Source organism: Notothenia rossii, assembly GCF_949606895.1.
Source record: "Notothenia rossii genome assembly, chromosome: 11".
NCBI lineage: Eukaryota > Metazoa > Chordata > Actinopteri > Perciformes > Nototheniidae > Notothenia > Notothenia rossii.
In genome coordinates this window covers 41,473,872-41,495,176 of record NC_136910.1, presented here as the reverse complement: position 1 = coordinate 41,495,176, position 21,305 = coordinate 41,473,872, and the positions used below count along the sequence as shown (strand labels likewise).

The 21,305-nt window shown below is 42.1% G+C and overlaps 1 protein-coding gene across 3 annotated transcripts; it reads left to right on the top strand.

Moving 5' to 3' along the window:
- Positions 1 to 4,596: 4,596 nt before the first annotated feature.
- LOC307025644 (hibernation-associated plasma protein HP-25-like) lies at positions 4,597 to 16,024 on the top strand. Of its 3 annotated transcripts, XR_013804221.1 has the most exons (5): positions 4,597 to 7,922; positions 8,021 to 8,108; positions 13,148 to 13,165; positions 13,310 to 13,451; positions 13,583 to 16,024. XR_013804221.1 is itself a non-coding variant. In XM_079660472.1 (4 exons), exons 2-4 carry the CDS (start codon positions 13,151 to 13,153, stop codon positions 13,996 to 13,998), a joined length of 573 nt encoding a protein of 190 aa, XP_079516598.1. In that variant the 5' UTR covers positions 4,639 to 8,108; positions 13,148 to 13,150; the 3' UTR covers positions 13,999 to 16,024. The 3 variants fall into 3 exon arrangements, 2 of the variants coding, with proteins under 2 accessions (XP_079516598.1, XP_079516599.1); XM_079660472.1 differs by having other exon boundaries at positions 4,639 to 8,108; XM_079660473.1 differs by lacking the exon at positions 13,148 to 13,165 and having other exon boundaries at positions 4,641 to 8,108.
- The last annotated feature ends 5,281 nt before the right edge of the window (positions 16,025 to 21,305 follow it).

The following is a 21,305-nucleotide window of genomic DNA, read 5'->3' as shown; positions in this document are numbered from 1 at the left end:
AAATCACCTTCTTGTTTATGATATTTGTTCAAGCTAGGTCTGGCAGGCGATGCAAAATCTAAAAATGCACAAGATATCCGCCGCAACCTCCGTTCCCTCTCCCCCTCTACCTTTGCCTCATCGGGGCTCTCAGCCCTCCCTTCCTCTGATTCGTTCCAACTCCTGCCTCCAAACTCTGCTGCAGAAACTCTCCTCTCTACTCTCTCATCCTCTCTGGACTCTCTCTGTCCTCTCACATCTCGGCCAGCTCGTCAGTCCCCTCCTGCTCCCTGGCTAAATGACGCACTGCGTGCTAATAGAACCATCCTTCGGGCAGCAGAGCGGAAATGGTGGAAATCCAAACACCATGACGACCTCCTAACCTATCAGGCTCTCCTCTCCTCTTTCTCTGCTTCCATCGCTCAGGCAAAAAGCACTTTCTTTCAAGATAAGATCCAATCTTCCTATTCCAATCCCCAAAAACTATTTTCTATCTTCTCCACCCTCTTGGACCCCCCCAAAGCCCCTCCCACCTCCTGTCAAGCAACTTTGTTAACCACTTTGAAAAAAAGGTTGATGATATTCGCTCTTCTTTTTCTGACTCACCTTTACTCACCGCTGGGTCAGCAGACCCACCTTTCACCCACACACTGACCCTCTCTCTCCAAGTGAGGTTCTTACCCTCATTACCTCTGCCCGTCCTACCACCTGTCCTCTGGACCCTATCCCCTCAAACCTCCTTCAGACTATCGCTCCTGATATTCTACCGTTTCTCACCCATTTCATCAACACTTCTCTAGCTTCTGGTCACTTTCCAAACAGTCTCAAGGAGACAAGAGTAAACCCTCTCCTAAAGAAACCCACTCTCAACCCGTCTGATGTTAGAAACTACAGGCCTGTCTTTCTCCTCCCGTTCCTGTCTAAAACACTTGAACGCGCTGTCTTTAAACAACTCTCCTGTTTGCTCCATCAGAACAACCTTCTGAATCCGCACCAGTCTGGTTTCAAGGCAGGTCACTCCACAGAAACTGCTCTCCTTGCTGTCTCTGAAGAAATGCACAGTGCTAAAGCAGCCTCCCTCTCCTCTGTCATCATCCTTCTGGACCTGTCTGCTGCATTCGACACGGTGAACCATCAGATCCTCCTTCGCACTCTCCAAGAACTTGGAGTTTCAGGCTCTGCACTTTCCCTCCTCACCTCATACCTCAAAGACCGCACCTACAGGGTAACTTGGAGATGGTCCGAGTCCGACCCTTGTCAATTAACTACAGGGGTCCCTCAGGGCTCTGTTCTCGGTCCCCTCCTCTTCTCCCTGTACACAAACTCGCTCGGATCTGTCATTAGCCCGCATGGTTTTTCATACCATTGCTACGCTGACGACACCCAATTAATTCTGTCCTTTCCCCGCTCAGAGACCCAGGTCGTCGCACGCATCTCTGCTTGCCTAGCAGACATCTCTCGGTGGATGTCTGCTCACCACCTCAAGCTCAACCTTGACAAGACTGAACTGCTTTTCCTTCCGGGAAAAGATTGTCCCACTCTTGACCTAACAATCAACATCGGCACCTCTGTTTTTTCCCCGACTCAGACTGCAAGGAATCTGGGTGTGACCCTAGATAACAAACTCCTTCACTGCAAATATAGCTGCTACAACCCGCTGCTGCAGATACACGCTTTACAACATCAGGAGGATACGTCCCCAGCTGACCCAGAAATCGACGCAGGTTCTGGCCCGGGCTCTCGTCATCTCACGCCTAGACTACTGCAACTCCCTCCTGGCTGGTCTACCTGCATGTGCCATCCGACCTCTGCAGCTCATCCAGAATGCAGCTGCTCGTCTGGTCTTCAACCTTCCTAAATGTTACCACACCACGCCGCTCCTCCGCTCCCTTCGCTGGCTTCCGGTAACTGCTAGAATCCACTTCAAGACACTGGTACTTGCGTACCATGCTGCGAATGGATCTGGCCCTTCCTACATCCAGGACATGGTTAAACCGTACACCCCAGCACGTGCACTTCGCTCTGCATCAGCCAAACAGCTCGCTGCACCCGCACTGCGAGGGGGACCCAAGTTCCCATCAGCAAAAACACGTGGGTTTGCTATCCTCGCTCCAAAATGGTGGAATGAGCTCCCCATTGAAATCAGGACAGCAGATAGCTTGCACATCTTCCGGCGCAGACTGAAAACTCATCTCTTTCGACTCCACTTCGAGCGATATAATTACTAACAAAGCACTTATATACTAATAAAGGACTGAGCCAGTTGAGTAGCACTTGAAATGTTTTAGCTCTATGAAACCTTCTGTTTTCTTCAAGTTTGTATCTTGTTGGTCGAATGCACTTATTGTAAGTCGCTTTGGATAAAAGCGTCAGCTAAATGCAATGTATATGTATATATATATATATATATATATATATCGATCAGTGTCTGGAAAGGTTATTTATCATAGAGAATGGCACAGGGGCCGAGCAATAAGGGAAATATTTGCAGCTTGCTGGTGAAAGATCTTGGTCGTCCATGGGAACATTGAAATCAGTCCAATCCTGAAAAGGGAGAAATGTTTCTGCTGCTTTTTTTCTATTTTTAATAACACAAATGTAAGTGTTGTAATGATTCCAGGCAAATTTCTGACAGAACAAAACAGTTTGTGTGGTGTAGAGAAAGCAGAGGTAATCACTACTTAGCATTCAAAAGTTAACCTTGTTTAGAGAGGAGAGGTTTTTTTTGTTTTACTTACTCCACATTTGAAGGCAGTCTCCATGTCTCTGCACCTGTATGTTGCCAAAGTGCATGGGTCTGAGAGGGACAACAAAAACGGACATGTGAAGGTGATGTTTGAATTATCTGTTGATAGAAAATCTTTTAATTTTGATCATTGATTAGTCATCCTTTATCAAGTTTTTTTTTTTTTCTTTCCCTGCTTTCCCACTGGTAAGATTTAATACTGGGACAACTTAAAGATATAATATGTGCAATCTCTACATAAGTAGACATGTGTTGTATTTGTTCTTGAGTTGTGTGCTTACGTCTACCAAATGTGTCCAAAGATGGTCAAACATGGGAAATCGGAAACTTAAGTCAAGTAATGGTGTGTTTCATTTGGCCACCTGAAACTCCCTTTGCATGTGTTTTGGTTTCCTGCAAGGTGTCATAATTTGACATTTTCACGTTTTATCCACATTTTTATGATACACTTTTAGGATGTTGGTCGTTTTTTACATTACATTGAAAATCAGATAAGGCATTCAGGCCCTACTTTTTGATATTAAGTTTTCCAAAATCAAGCTTGTACTGTATGTGGTTGATTTATAGAACCCTTGTTAAAATAAGTAGTTTGAAGATGAAGCCTTGCACACATCCCTGGGGGGGAAGTGCTGCCTAGAGTTATCTGCATGTCTGTGTGGGTGTGCAGAACAAAGGGATATTGTTTGTGTTTGTTCCTTGACTGCATGAGCGTGACTCACCTCAGTCCTGTCTTTTGGCAGCATTTTGATGAGTAGAATGCAGAAGGGGCATGAGACTGTGGGCTGCACCTGACACAAACAGCAGAGGGAGTAAAGCCCAAAGAGCCTGTCAACACCTATGGTCCACATATGATATTATCTTAATGTGTCCATTCTAGCAGAATTAGGATATTTGCAAAGTAGGTTTACACATTTAAGGTATTATCTTTGTTGTATAATGGTGCAGACATAATACAGTAAAAGGGATTTAGTTGGAGAATTGTTACAAAAACTATTTAAAAATCTAAAACGAGATAAAATATGAAAAAATTGTCAAAAAAATATACAATTTAAATGTAGCAGGGCTGTGCTGTTTTAAAGATTGTGCAGACATGTGCAAGGTTCAGACTATTGTATTTAAGTAATGGCTCACAAGATGTGACAAGATGTGTGTTAATGTAAGGTATAGTGTCTATTAATTAGAGGAGTACTTGCTGTACTTTACTGACATTTTAGTTTGTCAGAGCCAACTGAAGGAGTTCCTTGACCAAAAAGCTGCGCATCTTCTCCTGCTTGTCACCGGAGCCACAGAGACCGATCGCATTGCAGACATCTGCTGGTTTCTACAAAAGATGTGATCAAGATATAAACCTCTCTTTAGCATCAGACACACTAAAGGCAAACTACAGACTATTTGACACACGTTTACTTACCACAAAACCAACAATGAAGTTGAGGGCCACTGGGAGCAGCTTCTCCACCTCGTCTTTGCAGACTTTGGCAGTGCTGGCCCAGGCAGGAGGTCACACACATGTTCAATGCCATCCATCATCTTTTTCTGAAATACAGTTCTGCGTTAGGTGTGTGGTCTTTAAAAGGGGTGGAGAGTAACTAGTATATTTACTCAACCTTACTTCAGTTAAACCTTGATGTAACTTACAGTACTTGAGTATCTCTATTATTTACTACTTCTACTCCACTTCATTTCAGAGGATTTAAATAAACTTTTTACACCACCACATTTTTTCTGTTGTCATTTGCATATCATCTTTAAGGTGGTGCAATACAGGCCCAGTTGCATTATTATGACTTCTAAATACCACCCCTTTGGCAATCTGCCTTTGAACTACAAGCAATCAATGTAATATAAATTAACCAACAAATAGTTGAATAAATGTGATTGATACCTTGATATGTATTTACTTTGGACATTCAACAAAGTTTATTTTTTAATTTATGAATTGTATGAAATGTGTCATGACCATGAAGCTATCACCAGTCGGCGCCCCCTCCTCTGTCAGCCAATCATGTTCCTCCTAGCAGGCTCATTAACGGCTAGATAGCTAGCTATAGCCAGAGCCCTAGAGAGATAAGATTTAGAGAGAGAGAGATTTCTCTCTATGACTCTGGCTATAGCTAGATCCAAAGAAATAGTAATGCGAAACTGTCTTTTCTTGGTTTCACATTGTTGTATCTTTTCAAGAAGAACTTCTTTGGACTCATTACGCTGCAGAGGTAACTGAATTTAAAAGTTAGCCTTTGACGTTATCAACAGCCTTAATTTAATGCCAAATAAAAGTCAAAGCCAGCAATAATTTGCTTATTTAATTAGGCTACTTTGGTATTTACGGTGGCCCTGAAGTGCAAGACACCACAGCATTTCACAAAACACAACAGCATTTCACAAAACACCACAGCATTTCAGAAAACACAACAGCATTTCACAAAACCCCACAGCGTTTCACCTTGGACAGAAAGGGTATTCCTTTAGGGAGAACACTTCTTGTTTGTGATTGGAGAGAGCCAGCCAGAGAAGCACTGCTGTGATGTTTTTGCTGCCAGTCAAGAAATGACGCTTCGTGATTGGTCAGCACCCGATAACTGATCCAGATTTGAACACTGTCCTGACGTCAGGACGGTGGCGCTACGGCTATTGGGCCAACTCACCACCTATCAGGGGAATGTGGGGCTGGGCCACGGCCGGCCATTGCCGCTCGAAAGCGCTGGAGACGCTGTAGTGCATATGCCAGACCTGTAAGTGGCGCTGTAGTCTGCACAAAAGCAGCAAAGAATACTTCCCACGCATGGTTGCCATGGTTGCCCTTCTGTTTATTCTCCGCTGTGGCTCTTTTTCTCCCTCCCCGAGGCAAGCGTTTGCTCCCGCTGCTGTAATTCAATGCAATCCCTCCCCGTCAAGGCAAGCACTGTAATTCTCTCCGGTTAGTCAACCAGCAGATGACAAACACCCAGCTCTCCGCCCTTTCCAAGGAACGGTTCTTATCTTTATAATAGAATTGTTTGAATACTTTTGAAAAATATGTATAAAAATGTATTGTCTAAAAAAAGACAATCCATTTATAAGTAAGAACGGCTCTTGTGGAATAACCACAGAATGCCTGCCTTCAATTAAAACAATCATTAGTAAAGTAAAGTAACTTACGGGAGACGTTTCCGCAGCCATATTTCATCACGTTGGAGAGGGACAAAAAGTACTTTTTGGTTTAAATCCAGACAACGGCCAATCATAAAAGAGGAGGGGTGTAACCAATTAGATTTGGCGTTATTGGGACACGGTACGCCCACTTCCTAAAAAGACAGCCATATGCCATACCATTTTGCATACATTCACAGTAAATATTTATTCAGTATGATAGCTGTCTAACAGAAGTTAAATGAATTTCTCACTTATTCTGACAATGTGCTTAACCCCAAATAACAATAACTCATCTCTCTCCAATATGGCGGACCATCTCGCACATGCGCAGTACAGGTCGGGTAGTGACATGCTGCACATGCTCAAGGCATGTTTCTCCCCTGCAGGCTTCAATATTGCTCTCGCGCGAGTGCCGTTTTAGTGCTTGCGAAAATAATATACGTCTGCGGCTGCTTGACTTGTGCTCGCGTGGATCTCATATGTCCTCGCGATTTATGACAGAGATTTGCCACCATACAGTAGGCCATCCAGTTATTTTAGCCGGGCCGGCAAGGTTAAGCATACATCTAGTAAAAATATCTACGGAGCCCCCTAGGGGACATGGAGTTGAAAACAAAATAAATAAATAAAAGTTTTGCGAGATCTCGCAAAACCTTTGCGAGATATCGCCAAACCTTTGCGAGATCTCGCAATACTTTTGCGAGATCTCGCAAAACTTTTCATTTAGTTCAATGTACTTCCTGGTCAGTTCGGCTGCTACGGCAACACAGAAACCACAACACATACGTATATATAAAGGGTTTCACATAAGTGAAGACACCTCAAGAGAACACTCAGAGCGAGGGGACATGCACGTCCCTCTGAGCTGAGTTATTGACAGATTTCGCGGATCAATAACTCATGAACATAACGTTGTAAAAATACAAACAACATGACTTTACAATCATAGCAAGATAGACAACGAGCTACAGAGTCGTTTTTATCAGAACAGTTCGATACGCGCCGTCATCCGAGCTAAACATCAAGAATTGGTCACAATCTGCAGCTGGAGGAGGGAGAGGAGTGCTTAGGGACCGTCTACAAACTGCAACGGGGTTTTGCGATATTTCGCAAAACTATTTTATTTTTTTCAACATTTATTTTTTTCTTCTCCATGTCCCCTAGGGAGCTCCGTATTAATCAGCGCGGGGGCGAGGCATCGAGGCCTTCGCTGAGTATAACGGCCCGTCTACACTACAGGCATCGAAAAATACTTTCAACGCTTCGCCCATTCACTTGAATGGGGTGACGTAGAAGATTTGTAATCTTCGCCGAACTGCATTGTGGGGAGCATGGCATGGCTTTGCAAGCATCACGAGCATCTATCGGCATCAAAAGTTGAACAATGTTCAACTTTTGAGGCTCGATGCTTGGCATCAGCCAATCAAATCCCGTTTATGCAAATCCCGCCAGTGCAAGCGCTAGCCAATCAAACCGCGTGCAAGCTGGGAGAGCCAGTTCATTTCCTCATATTCCAAACGAGATATTACGGTAGCAAATCACCCGGTTCTTTACGACCAGAACTATTTACCGGGATACAAACCGGAGGAACCAGGCATGGAGGGAGGTGGCAGAGACAGTGGGTGAAACTGGTAGGTGTTTCGCCTGTTTGGAGAGTTTATATCCAGTTTACTTCGTTTTAACATTGCTATTGCTTTGTATGTCGGGGGCGGGAGATTCATGTGATTGGTTGTTGGTCGCGTTGCTCGCAAAACATCGCCAAGCTTCAGACACGCCCAGCTTAGAGATTTTTTTATGCCTGTAGTGTAGACGGGCCGTAAGAAGGAGCCAGTATCACACACTCCACATTTTCAAGAGCAACTCAAATCTTCACAGGAGTCTTCACAGACACAGGTAAGAACATTTGTGTTTTATTGGGAAGTTTTGATATTTTGGGGTAACATTATGCTAAAACATAGCTTTTCACAATCACCTTTAGATTTAGTTTTTGTATTGACTTTTTCTTATTTTTTATTAGAGATGCTTCTCTCTGCTCACTCCAAACCTGCTCACTCCAAACCAGCAGGTAAGCTACATCGTATTCACTGTTTCATTTCTCCATTTGTGTAACATTACTGGTTAATTCCAAATTATTGTGATATTTGACAAATTTGTTCTTCGCAGGGGAACAACTCGGCAGTCCTCTTCTTCAAACCTGTTTTGAGGAGGCAAAGAAAATTGTTGACGATGCTTACAAGTACTCAAGAGAAGAGTGAGTTCATTTTAAAATAGTCATTTATATTTTAATATAATTCTGCGATCATGTACACTAGTGACTAGGGTGCATTCACACCTAATAGTCCGCTTCTCTGGTGCACACCAGACCACAGTTTGTTACATTGTTTCATTTTTCAGAAGGTTCGATTTGCATTCACACGGGAAAAACTCAAACGGACTATAAACTTTAAACACAAGTCATGTGCCAAGAAATGTTGTTCAACCATTGGTCAGACATTAAGTGGGTAAAAACGCAAATCCCGGCAATTTCTACCGGAGCCTCCGCCATGGGGCATCGGCACTTTCGGCAGGTTATTTAAATGCTGCTGTTAATCTGGAGATCAACAGACTCTAGCGCCCCGCGCATATGATTATATAATCAGACAACGTCCGTAAAAAAATATTATAACACATATAGAGAGACGTTCTGCAGTAAGGGGGGGCGTTTCACCAATGACAGGTGTTCTTAATTGTATGTAGTTGACGGAGCATTTTTACTTTACACGACACTGTTCAACACTTAATTCTGCTTCACTCTTTAAAAGGTAGGGTAGTACGTTTGAGAAACCGGCTCGAGATACACTTTTTGTTATATTCCATGGAATGCTCTTAACATCCCGATAGCAATGAATATCTTAAGTGCTTTGACAAAAAATCCATAAAATCATTTTAGCCGGCCCTGCTAAAATAACTGGATGGCCTACCTGCCTGTCAGCCTTCCATCTGTTCAAAAACTTATCTCGTGCCCTCATTGGTCATGTGCGCGTTTGTGTGTGTTGGAGGAGGGGCTCTGTAAGGAAGTGGCAGATTTTCTCCGGTCGTGTATTTTCAAATTCTAGCGATCTCGAGCCGGTTTCTCAAACTTACATACCCTACCTTTAACCAGTTTAATCGAACCCTGGTGCGTTTAGCCGCTTGGTGCAGCTCATTTGGGTCGGTGTGAAGACAATCCGAGACCTCTTAAGTGAACTACACAACCGGACTCTGGTCCGCTAAAATAGGTGGTCTCGGAACGCTTGCTTGCGAACTCTGGAGCGGTTCATTGCTGGTGTGAATGCAGTCTGCACCAAAACATAGGAAGCGTAGTATTTACGTGTCACAAGAACGCAGACGTCTTCAAAATCTCTTTAGCGAAAGATTCTTTCAAGACATCCGCGGTTGTTTAGTTAAGCTGTTTTTTTGCACATTTTCTATTTTAAGTGCATTTCTACCTCTATTGAAACAAGTTTAAGTCTTATAGGGTACATTTAAGTCCCACTTACATTTGAGTAAGTGTTGAAAGTTCATTAAAAGGTTTAACTGCATTTTGCTGTTTATAAAAGTGAGTCACTTTAAAGTAGTGATTACTAATGTCTAAGTCTAGTGAGCCTACAATTCAGGTTAGGGAAAGTGCAGAGTCCCAAGACAAAGCTGTGGATAACACTGAAGCACAGCAGCTAAGAAGAGGTCAAAGAACTAAAACTCCTACAGAAAAGGGTAGAGAAATGCAAGAAGAACAAATTAAAACGCTCCTACAGAAGTTCAACTACAATTATGAGAAATGGAGAACACAAGTGAAAACAGCTAAGCGGCCATTATCTCAAACAAGTCTTTATCTGATGATTTGCTTCATGACATAATTCATGATGTCACAAGTTTGTCAGAAGATGTCCAACATGTTTATGAGGATCTGCGTACAATCTCAACTCCAGACCAGGACACGCGTCGAAGAGTGGATCTGTGTGCAGAGATTTCTAAGTTTGTCATCATCAGAGCCTCAAGTCTCCTGGATGGAAAGGTTCCAGAAGGAGAAAATAAAGATTGGCCTGAAGCAGGTTCTCTCTTTAACTCAAGCCCCTGCACTTCTTCTTCGAAAAGCAACTCCAAGCAATCAAACCAGTCTTCTGTGAAACGACAAGAAGCTGCTGCTGAGGCTGCTGCAAGCCAAGCTTTTCTGAAAGTGTTACAAGAACAAGAAAGAGAGCATTTGGAAATTCAGCGCCTGGAGGTAGAAGCTAAAAGAAAGATAGCTGATCAAGAGACTGCAGCCATGAGGCGTCGTTTAGAAAGAGAAGCAGAAGAGTTAAGACATTGTTTAGAAAGAGAAGCAGAAGAGTTAAGAAGTCGTTTAGAAAGAGAATCAGAAGAGTTAAGACATTGTTTAGAAAGAGAATCAGAAGAGTTAAGACATCGTTCAGAAAGAGAGGAAGAGGAAGCTAAAATTAAAGCTCGTCTAGAAGAAGAGCATGTAGCTCTACAACAGACTCTGGATGACAAACGGAGAAAAATACAGCATTTGGAAGCAGTAAAAGGTTTCAATGCAGCACAAGCAATAATGCAAGTGTATGACCAAGAAGAGTCCATTAAAGAAGAATGGAAAGACGTGCTAGAGAGGGATCTGGTAAGTAACCCAGTGCCTGCTCCCACAAGTCCTCAACGACAGGTTGTCGCTACTTCCTCAAGTGAAAGTACAGCAGAGCTTGTTAAGGTGCTAGCTGGTGCCTACAGAATTCCAGTTCTTGAACCTTAAGTATTCAGTGGGATGCATTGAAATACAATGACTGGAAACTCTCATTTGAAATACTGATTGATCAGAAGAACATCCAAGACAAAGAAAATATATACTACTTAAGGAGATATGTTAGTGGACAAGCTAAGAAAGCACTTGATGGTTATTTCCTGCTCGGAACCAAATCTGCCTATGTTGCAGCATGGGAGATTTTGGAGGAGAGATATGGGAATCAATTTACAATTGCAAAAGCCTATAGAGACAAGCTTCAATCATGGCCCAAGGTAGGATCTAAGGACAGCTTTGAGCTCAGAGATTTTGCAGACTTTCTCCGTAGTTGCGAGGCTGCCATGGTCCACATCAAGGCATTAGAAATCTTGAATGACTGTAATGAAAACAGGCAAATATTTTCAAAGTTACCAGATTGGCTAACTGCAAGCTGAATCGGAAGGTTACTGAAGTTCAAGAAGACAGTAAACAATTTCCCTCCTTCAGCCAATTTGTAAAGTTTTTGACAAGAGAAGCAAAGATTACCTGTAAGTTAACCCTGTCACATCATTGCAATCACTGAAGCAAGGCGAAGCTGAAAACACTAAATCTCAAAGACAACAAAGCTTTGCTGCAAAGACACTGACCACAAGTTCAGACGAAAAAACTGTCTTAACATGTATTCTCTGTAAGAAGAATTGGCATTCCTTGCACAATTGCAGGAATTTCTTGGAGCAAGCTGTTCCAGACAGAATTAAGTACATTCAAGCTCAGAAGCTATGCTTTGGATGTCCCGAGACTGGCCATCAGTCAAGGAGCTGCCACAGTAGGAGTGTATGTGAAGTGTGCAAGAAGCAACATCCTACCTGTCTGCATGAAGTGCGTACAAATCAAGAAAGATACAAAGAAAGACCTCAACCAACACAACAAGAAGAAAGAACCACAGCGGCTATTTCCAACAGAGTAATACTTGGTGAAGGTAATACACAAACAGCTGCTATAATTTCAGTCTGGCTTTCATCCACATTTCAACCAGCAAAATAAATCCTTGTATACGCTCTGTTTGATTCTCAAAGTGACACAACATTTGTGCTAAGTGAAGTAGCTGAGGCTTTGGAAGCAAGTAAACAACAAGTCAAGCTCAAGCTATCTACTATGACCTCAAGAACCACAGTTATAAGTGCTCAAAGAGTGAACAATCTACAAGTCAGAGGCTTTTACTCCGGTAAAAAGATTCCCTTACCACCAGTCTATACACGTGACTTCATTCCAGCCAACAGAACTCACATACCAACAGATGAAACTGCAAAAGCTTGGTCTCATCTAGAGCACCTCCAAGGAGAGATTGCACCTCTGCAAGACTGTGAAGTGGGTCTGCTCATAGGGTACAACTGCTCACAAGCTTTACTTCCAAGAGAAGTTGTGTCTGGCAAAGAAAATCAACCTTATGCACAACGTACAGACCTTGGGTGGAGTATTGTTGGAAACATGAATCCCTGTCTAGATTATGGAGAGCCCATTGGTGTTAGCCATCGCATAGTAGTAAGACAAGTGACACCAGGTGTTGAACCTTCTCAGTCTCAAAACTGAAGTATACCATGTGAGCCGAACCAAAGTCAAAGACAATCCAGCAGATCATGCCTCTCGAGGTTTAACTGCAGAGCGACTGAAGACTTCAAACTGAAAAAAGGCAAAAAGGACCTACCTGTAAGAGAACGCAAGGTGGGAGAAATCAATGAGGATGATCCTGAACTTCGCAAGGCTATTGTGTGCAACACAAAGGCATAAAAAGACAGGTCATTATTGGATCGCTTACAGAAATGCTCTGATTGGTCAAGAGCAGTTGCACACACACTGAAACGACATGCCAAAGAACACCAAGGTGTGAAACAAAGAACAAATTAATGTACAACCATTCAAAGGCGAAATACCAAAGTTACTTGACAACAAGACGTCTGAAAAAGGATTTCACCGCCTAAATTGTCTTGAAAGATAACTTTAAAATCACAAGTCTTTCCAGGGTCAGATAGTAGGGTCAGAAAACTTAAATTACTGGTTAGCCAAACCACATTTGACACACATTAGGACTGTTCCTTGAAAGACCTGTACTCAAGGTTGTTACTCTGCTTGAGGCAGAATAAGGTGTTAATGTGTTGCCTGAGATTCCATGTTAAGTTTTTTATCTACAGGTAATGTTTATTTAAGGGTAAAGCGTGTACTTTGTACAAACAATCCTTTGTGTGAAATCTCACGAGTAATGTGTGATTTGGTGGGAGTGTATGTGTAGCCTTTACATGTTCATAATTTAACTGTAATGTGTATTTTCTAAGTGTACTAATTATTATTGTTGTAATGTTTCATGCGTGCAATATTTCGTCTTTTATTTTGAAGTCCAAGCTCACGTCTCGTTATGCTGTTCTTGCGTGAGTTAGAGAGCGAGAACATGAGAAGCACCCTCAGAGTGCAGAGATGCACGGATACTTACAGCTCCGTTAGTTTTGTATTCTTATCCATATAAGTTGTGAAGGGAACTGAAGAATACTTCCCTCTGTTTACAGAGCATGCAGCCCAACGAGGTATGTTGTTGTGCTTGTATAACTTTTATGTTTATTACCTTTCTAGTCATCTCACATGCTGTGCATGTTATTGTGTGTCTAACACAAAACTATGTTTGTCCTTTATACTGTTTGTTTGTGTCGTTTTCACGGTGGATTCTGAAGAATAAACCCGTAATGAGAAAGCCACTTGTGTCTGCCTGTGCTTCGAGGGAATTACACCCAGGTTTCCCAGGAACCTCAAATACCCGAGTCTGCCCGGACACATCAGGAACCTTAGGATGTGAGGGGACTCCGGGACAACGAGGTAGTCCTATTTTGTTTATTTTTACTTTGTAATACTCATCAACTCATGGTGGATAGTTCAAAACATAGCAGCAGATCATACATGTATTTCATCAAGGAAGCAGAGTAATCTATACTTTTGTTCCTCTGCAGATCCATTAGCATCAAACATAAAAAAAGACCAGCTGCCAACTCTTCCCAGCAATGCTTCACTGTCAAACTCTGCCTTCTCCGTCCGCCTGGGCGAGTACAGCCCTTCCTCAGAGAGAATCATCCATTTCCAAGAGTTCATCTACAACAAACGGGGCCACTACAGCACAGAGACGGGCCAGTTCACCTGCGTCATCCCCGGTGCTTATCAATTCAGCTTTCTCTGCAAATCCTTCCTCAGTTCAGGAAATGTAGACCTGATTCGTAACAATAAGGTGGCGCTGCGCAGCTTCAAGATTTATCTGGGAGGTCTGCACATGTCAGCAGGGGACATGCTGCTCTGGCTCGGGGCGGGGGACAAAGTGTGGCTGGAGACGAGTGGCGGGACGGTCACAGTGGCGGAGCTGGGGGGTGGCTGAAAGTGGCCACGGCCACCCCCAGCTGAATCCTGGCCACCCTATTGGCCACCCCAAACACCCTTTCCACGGGCCCCAAACTATTTTAGAACATTAAGAAAAAAATGTTTAAGTAACCTTTCATCATTCATCAAGAATGAGCATTAATAGGATGTTATATTGATAATGTACTCACTAAACTTACAATTCATTTAACTTATTTTCTTCCAAAAGTAAATTATCCAAAGCCTCTGTACACCCCCTTCTATTTACATGTAATGGTTTGGTCCTGCCTCCAAACGCGGTGCAGCACCGCCAGCACTTTCTAGCAGAGAGTGAGAGCATGTTAGGAGCACGGATGCTAGTACTTACGTGTGAACCATGTCTCAACGACAAACAAAGTCAAGCTTTCAAAAGAGAAAAGAAAGGAGAGAAAGACAAGAGAGAGGGACTAAAGGGCGACAGTATGTCACCCATTTTTTCAAAGAAAAGGTGGGTGTGGTCTATGAGTGGTGGAAATGTGTCTGTTAGCTACGCGTAGTCCATTGTAAATAATAATTATGTTTTTTTTGTACTAAGCTGACATTAATTACTGTTAATATCTATACAGGTTTTTAATTTCACTCCTCTTTCAGCTGACATTTAGTAAATGCAGGTACATTTTTAGCAGCTATTCATACTAAATCAGTTGTCCCTCCCCCATGGTGCCAGGACCAACAGATCCATCTCTAGACTTAGCAGCCCTGTCCCCCCATAGGTATTATATTTTCACAGCTCAGTATCAGTAAATATTATGCAGTTAGTATTTGGTATATTTTATAAATGTTCCTCCATACCCAAATCTCTAAAAACGGGGCTGCAACGGACCTGATACAGAATGATCCAGATTTGAACACTTCTCTGACGTCACAGAAGTGGCGCTACGGCTATCGGGCCAACTCCACCAATCAGGAGGAGACAGCCACGGACATTGCCGTTCGAAAGCGCTGGAGACGCTGTAGTACATATGCCAGGCCTGTAGATGGTGCTGTTCTCACATAATCAGCCCATGCAAAGACAGTGTTAAATTGAGCGAAATGAGGAATGGCTAAAATGCATGATCTGTTTGGTATTTTGAAAAATAAAAAGTATAAATATGCCTTATATAGGTATGGTCCTACACTATATTATTCAAATATAGCATGATAGGTCCACTTTAAGATGTTTATTCTTATCATTTAATTTAAAAACTCTTATTTAAATGATGTGTGTGTGTCTCTGTATTCCTGATGATACACTGAGAGAATGAGCTCATAGGGCTGCTGATCACCAAACAGTCTGTATATTGCACTACATTTGTATAATGTAAGCTTTGTTGATACTTTGCCTGCGGGAATACGAAAAAAATAGTATACTGAATATTATTTGATCTATTCTACCACTTAATCCCTAATAATTTAGGGGTGTGTTGTAGGTGCCTTAAATAGCCCCTTATTTTATAGTGAGATGTATTTTTATGTTCATATAATAGTGATTTCAATGCCACCCCAAAATGATCACTGGTTCCATCCTGGCCACCCCACTGAAAATGTCCTGGCTCCGCCACTGGACGGTCGTCCTGAGCACCGAGACACGAGACACCGGTCACTGGCTTTACGCTGCGTGACTCAAACGCTTCTCCTTAGAGCCGCCCTATTAAACTCATGGTCTGTCTGTCAAGATCTGCATTCCTCTCTGCACTGAGCTTCACTTTCCATGAATCACATCTTAAAACATATCTATGATTTATTATTTACTTTTTTTGTTATCAGTAATATGAACAAATATTGGATAGTTTAAAGCAGCCTTACCAACATGAAATGTTTTGCCTCAAATCTGTTCAGATCTGTTACAGCATGCAGTCTATTGGAACAAAAATAAATCAGTAGCCGACTTTTATGATGTGATTTAAAAGTGTTTTTTATTAATATTTATGACTGATACAATGTAAGACACTGTTGTGCTTTGTCTTTGAGGCTTACTTACTGTAAATGTTCCTGTTTCGTTTCACTTTCTATAAATAAACTAAAGAGACTAGCAAAAATCGTTGTGTCCATGTGGTCTTATTTGTCTTATTTCTGAGACATCAGTAATTATATAATAGACATTATGTGAATTGCAAAAAAAGATAATACTACCTGTGTCTAGCTTTAATATTCAATTTATAAATCTAGACTTACTGCAAGAACAAAGGCCAGAGTGCAGTGATTATTTTTAATGTTCTGTGTGCGTCCTCCAGAGGGAGCCATCGCAAAAATAAATGTCTGATTAATGTGGTGACATAACCACTTCATTCTGACAGCCAGGACTTAAGAGCAGTGCATCTGAAAAATAGTATATCCATCAAAGTCACAGTTGTTTCTATTTCTGTCTCATAGTTCATTCTCAAGCACCTTTCCTACATCCAGTCACAAAGTTGTAAGTCAAGAGACAATTTGGCACAAAGAAATATAGTTTTCCCTCAGTCTCTTTTGTATTGTGAAACCTTCATGTCACATTATTTCCCCTTTTGTTACCTCACTTTACTCGCTAATTATTGTTTTCACTTTTATACCCGTGTTAAAGTAATTAAGGGTCACTTGTGACCGGATCTCACCCACTTTGAACTGCATATGGAGGAAGAAGGACAAACTAACATTTAAAGCTGAGGTTAGTTTATTCCAGCCCGCCTGAGCGGCACTGGAGCATGGTGAGGACACTGGAGGTGAACTTGCACAATTACAATACAGCTCTTACTGAGAGGTGACAGTTTTAACCAGTGAGCTTCTGTATTTGAAGCAAATGTACAATGTGGGGAAGTAGTATGATTTGCTTTCTGCCAGTTAGATAAGACCATTGATCATGCGGGCCAGGCCCTCCCATTTGACATTCCTGCCCTCCCCCAATAAACACGTTTTTTATTATTTATAACATTTAAATAATTATAAATAAACTGTGAAATGTTATGCTACGATGTATGTGATATCAGATAGTAACAAAAAAAAAATCGCAGGCTACGTCAAATAAATTCATGTGTCTGTTGTGATTTGTGATTCGTCCACATTTAGACCAATCACAGCGTCACACTCTGCCGCCTATTCTGGATTTGTTTATTGTGCATTCTCTAGACTCCCATTTCTGTTGGAATTACAAAATGGACATCAGAAATTGGCTTAAAAGGTCTAAGGATTTATTAAAACGAAATTTCGATGAAAGAACAGCAGCCGATGGTGCTGCATGGCGACCCTGCACCTGCCGTTGTAGCAACACGTCTTAATGTATGGAAAGCGCACGCCCCGGTTACGTATATTGTTGTTGTTAGCATCTGGTGCTAGCTAGCTGCGCTAACGGATATAAGGAGCTGTTTCAACAACAAGGTGGAGGGAGAGTCCTCTGCTGTAAATGGTAAATGGACTGTACTTATATAGCGCTTTATCCAGTCTTTAAGACCCCTCAAAGCGCTTTACATACTACATGTCATTCACCCATTCACACCCATTCATACAGAGCAGTGTACCTTACTCTATAGGACCTAACATTGACACACATTCACACACCGTTGGCCATGCCATCGGGAGCAACTCAGGGTTAAGTATCTTGCCCAAGGATACATCGACATGTTGACTGCATGGGCTGGGATCGAACCCACAACCTTCTGGTTGAAAGACGACCACACTCCCTCACAGCCACAGTCGCCCTGCTGTCAGACTGAAAGGCTGATAACTACAGCTCAGGTGAGGTAAATTACTCTGAGTGTTTAGAATAGATAGTTAACTTAGTCTAAGTTCTCTGTGGGTCTCAAACGGTTTGGTTACCATTTATGTAAACACATATTTCCATTTGAAGGGGGAGTGTTTAGTAAAATATGCATGAATAATAATAAAAAAACGTTAACTAGGTGAAAAAAGGTAAGATAAACTTTTAAAACTTGTTGAGAGCCAAAACAAGTCTTTGCTTCTGCCTCAAAGAGGAGCAGGGGGAGAGGAGGGAGACAGGAGAGGCTGATTCAGGAGCCCGGACACATATCTAAATGAACCAAAAACAAATAAATAAACCCGTTTCAAACTTTCAATGGTTTTTCATATTGTATATGGTATGTTATTGGTTATGGCCATGTTATTATGATTTTATGATTATTTAAATGTATACACTTCTGGTGTAGTCTCTCTCTTTATTTTCCCCTCAAAGTGCACCATATTGATGCATTTAAGTCCAACATTTAAAAACAAATCTTACCGGGGGAGCATGCCCACAGTACCCCCCTATAGGATTTGAGGTCCACCCCCACTTAAAATATGTTCACATGAATAGGTTCCTAAATAGATTTCCACATTTGTTTAAATAGTAAACCATCTCCATATGTTTATTTTTGGGTAGTAGATTTAGATGGCCAACACTATGGGCAGCAACGCCGTAAATATTGACAAATAAATCCAGCAAAATGTCACAAACAACTGGTAGTGGCCTGGCTGGGGGTATAATTCCCGGCCTGACTTATTGTCCCAGTCCGGCCCTGCCATAGAGCTCCTGCGGTCACGTGACTTTTGGTTATCAGCCACCATTTTGGCAGTAAACATGACGACCGGCGCCAGCGTTTTCCTACCGTGCGAGTATACATCTCATTTTAATTCAAGTGAAATTCGGCTTTATAGTACAAAATTAGAAAGATTAAATATAAGCGACCCATAGAATGCACCCGGTGTGCTTTTCAAGAGCATAACCTCCTGCTCTGAAGACGATGTACCCGACTTGCGCTACGCGGACATCCACAGCTATCTTGTAAGCTTTCCATCAGTGTACTCAGGAGACTCCCTCAGAGCTTACAAAAGCTTGGAGGCTTACAAATGGTGTCAGTCCGGCTTCGTAAACAACATTCAACTGTGGAGTCTTACATCCAAAAACTTCGGCATCATCACTGCAAGGGTAAGTATTAAATTATTCCAGTTTGATAGGCAGTGTCACGTTAGCATTGTTTGTTTATTAGCTTGTCTAGCTACGGCAGTGTCACGTTAGCATGTTTGTTTATTAGCTTGGATAGCTACTGCAGTGCGTCTGAAACTAGTTTGTATTTTTGCTTTTTGAAAACTTTTTGTAGCATTGTACTGTATTCCTTCACCCACCTGATATGAAGTGATCACTGCATAAGCGAAAGCAAACGGCCGGGGGGTCCCATCTTTCAGTCTTGTTCAGACGGCTCCTGGCTCTTTTAATCGCTGCGATCCACTTTTCCCTCCTCTCCGCGTCTTTTGGAATGCGATAATAAGATACACCTTTCTTCTTCCCACGCCTATTTGTGCAACCTGGTGCACAGCAGTTATCCACCATCCTCGACAGTCTGCCAGTGCCTGCCAATGAATTTACTGACGCGATTACTGCCAAAATGGCTGCCCCCTTCGTTTCTCGTCACGTGACCAGCATATGTGACATCATCCGCAGGAGCTCTATAGGGGCACTGAGCTGCCATCCCCACCATACGTCATCTCACATAATTCAGAGCTGATTGGCTGTAAGTACGTGTGCCGCGAAAAGTGTGGTGTGTGAAGAGGAGACGCGTCCTAAAACCCGGAAGTAAACTGCGCATGGGTTCCTTCCACAAAAAAGCAATGAGATTTCTCCATAGGATTTTAGAAAATAGCTCAAAATAAGATCTGTGGGAAACGTGCCTGTTAGATAAATGCACATTTTGTTCAGCCGGATAATAGCCACATGTCTACCCAGTGCATGACATTAAGGATTTTGGGAGAAATTAATGTTATTTCTCCCAAATTAATTTTAATTAATGGGAGAAATTAGCATAGATGGCCCTTTTACAGATGGCCCTGAGCCCAATAGAGATTGCCCTGAAAAATGCGCGTGGACGAAATGACGCACGAAGGGTTTGGGGGGCCTCCCCCTAGAATATTTAGATTTTTGCAGGTCTTAGATGCTGTCTGGTGCATTCTCTAGACTGAATTATAAGATGAACCACCACAATATTACAATTTCAATTGTATTCTTCATTTCACTTGTTTGTGTTTGCTCGCTTGCATGCCCTGCATAGCTATAATAAATACTTAAGTTGTTTGTCAAGACACTTTCCATCTGATGAAGGCAAATGCCTTCCCAGATGTAAAAAAGTAGAAAACATTACATGCAGCTATAACTGCCAAAACAAACATTATTTACGCTATTATGGCCCCTGTTAAAAATGTTTGTAATGTTATCTACTGTAAGTTGGTCGAAGGAATGCCTCCTCATCCAGAAGCTGACCGAGCAGACCCGAGCAGCCGAGTGCATCCACGAAGTACACACAATGGCGACGTCAGAATTCCCGTTAGCAAGCAAATCTAAATCTCTTCGGTCAAAATGTCCGGTCAAAATAATTTCCCTTTACCGCAATACCGCTTCAGTTGCGCCACTTATGTGACAGACAAGAAGAGTATGTGACAGACAAGAGTAGTCCATTCTAATGTGTAACACTTAATGTGGAGAAAGAGATGTGCTGTGTGGGTTGATTGTGCGTTGATCTGTTGGTAATGCCTCGGGGTTCCGGTAGGCATGTAAACAAATGCATAATGCTGCGCTATACTTTGTGGCCTCACCCGGTTGCATAGCGACACTTATTGTTTAGGTCACGGTGTCTTTTAATAAGCAGGTAGTCATATCTTTAGCTAGAACTAGCTGGATCTGATCGATATGGACATAAACGCGAGTGAAGTCTAATCTGACGGGAGAGAGAGATCAGCTGCTGCTGACGAGTCGACACGCAGCTCTGCATGATCACATGCAGCGGTGAGCGGACAAAACACACACTTCAGGTTAGAATATCACACGTAGCTATTTTAATCACCTCTCAAACTACCTAAACTAGTTATAGATATGTTTAGTTTTACTGTCGGGTCACTCATTACTGGATCCGCAAGCTGCATGATACTGGTATAATAGATTGCCCGATCGGGCAACCAGCAGGTGAGGCTTCATGGCCCGAGCTAAATACTAGATGGCCCCGGGCCATCGGGCAGCCCTTAATGTCGAGCCCTGCTACCCTATTTTTATAATTTTCGAATCATAAATCTATCGATTAGATTTATGATAGACTTTTGAAACTACAAGAAGATAAGGAGGACTTTTTCAAAAAAGTAGAGATTTTTGTCCAGAAGGATAGGCAAATGGACTTCATCTTCAAGTCAAGTAAGACCGCAATTTTATTGAAAATGGGATCTTACTAAGAGAGAACAATTCAATATTTAAATGATAAAACTACATTTTTTGGGTATCCTTTTGTTAAACTGTCTGTTTTAAAATTAATCGAAGCATCAGACAAAAAAAGCTTTTGAAAATAATATTATATTTTG

Excerpts from the sequence above, each read along its gene's own strand:
- LOC307025644 (XM_079660472.1), top strand. Across the intron at positions 13,452-13,582 it reads GGGGACTCCGGGACAACGAG|ATCCATTAGCATCAAACATA; the intron begins GTAGTCCTATTT and ends GTTCCTCTGCAG.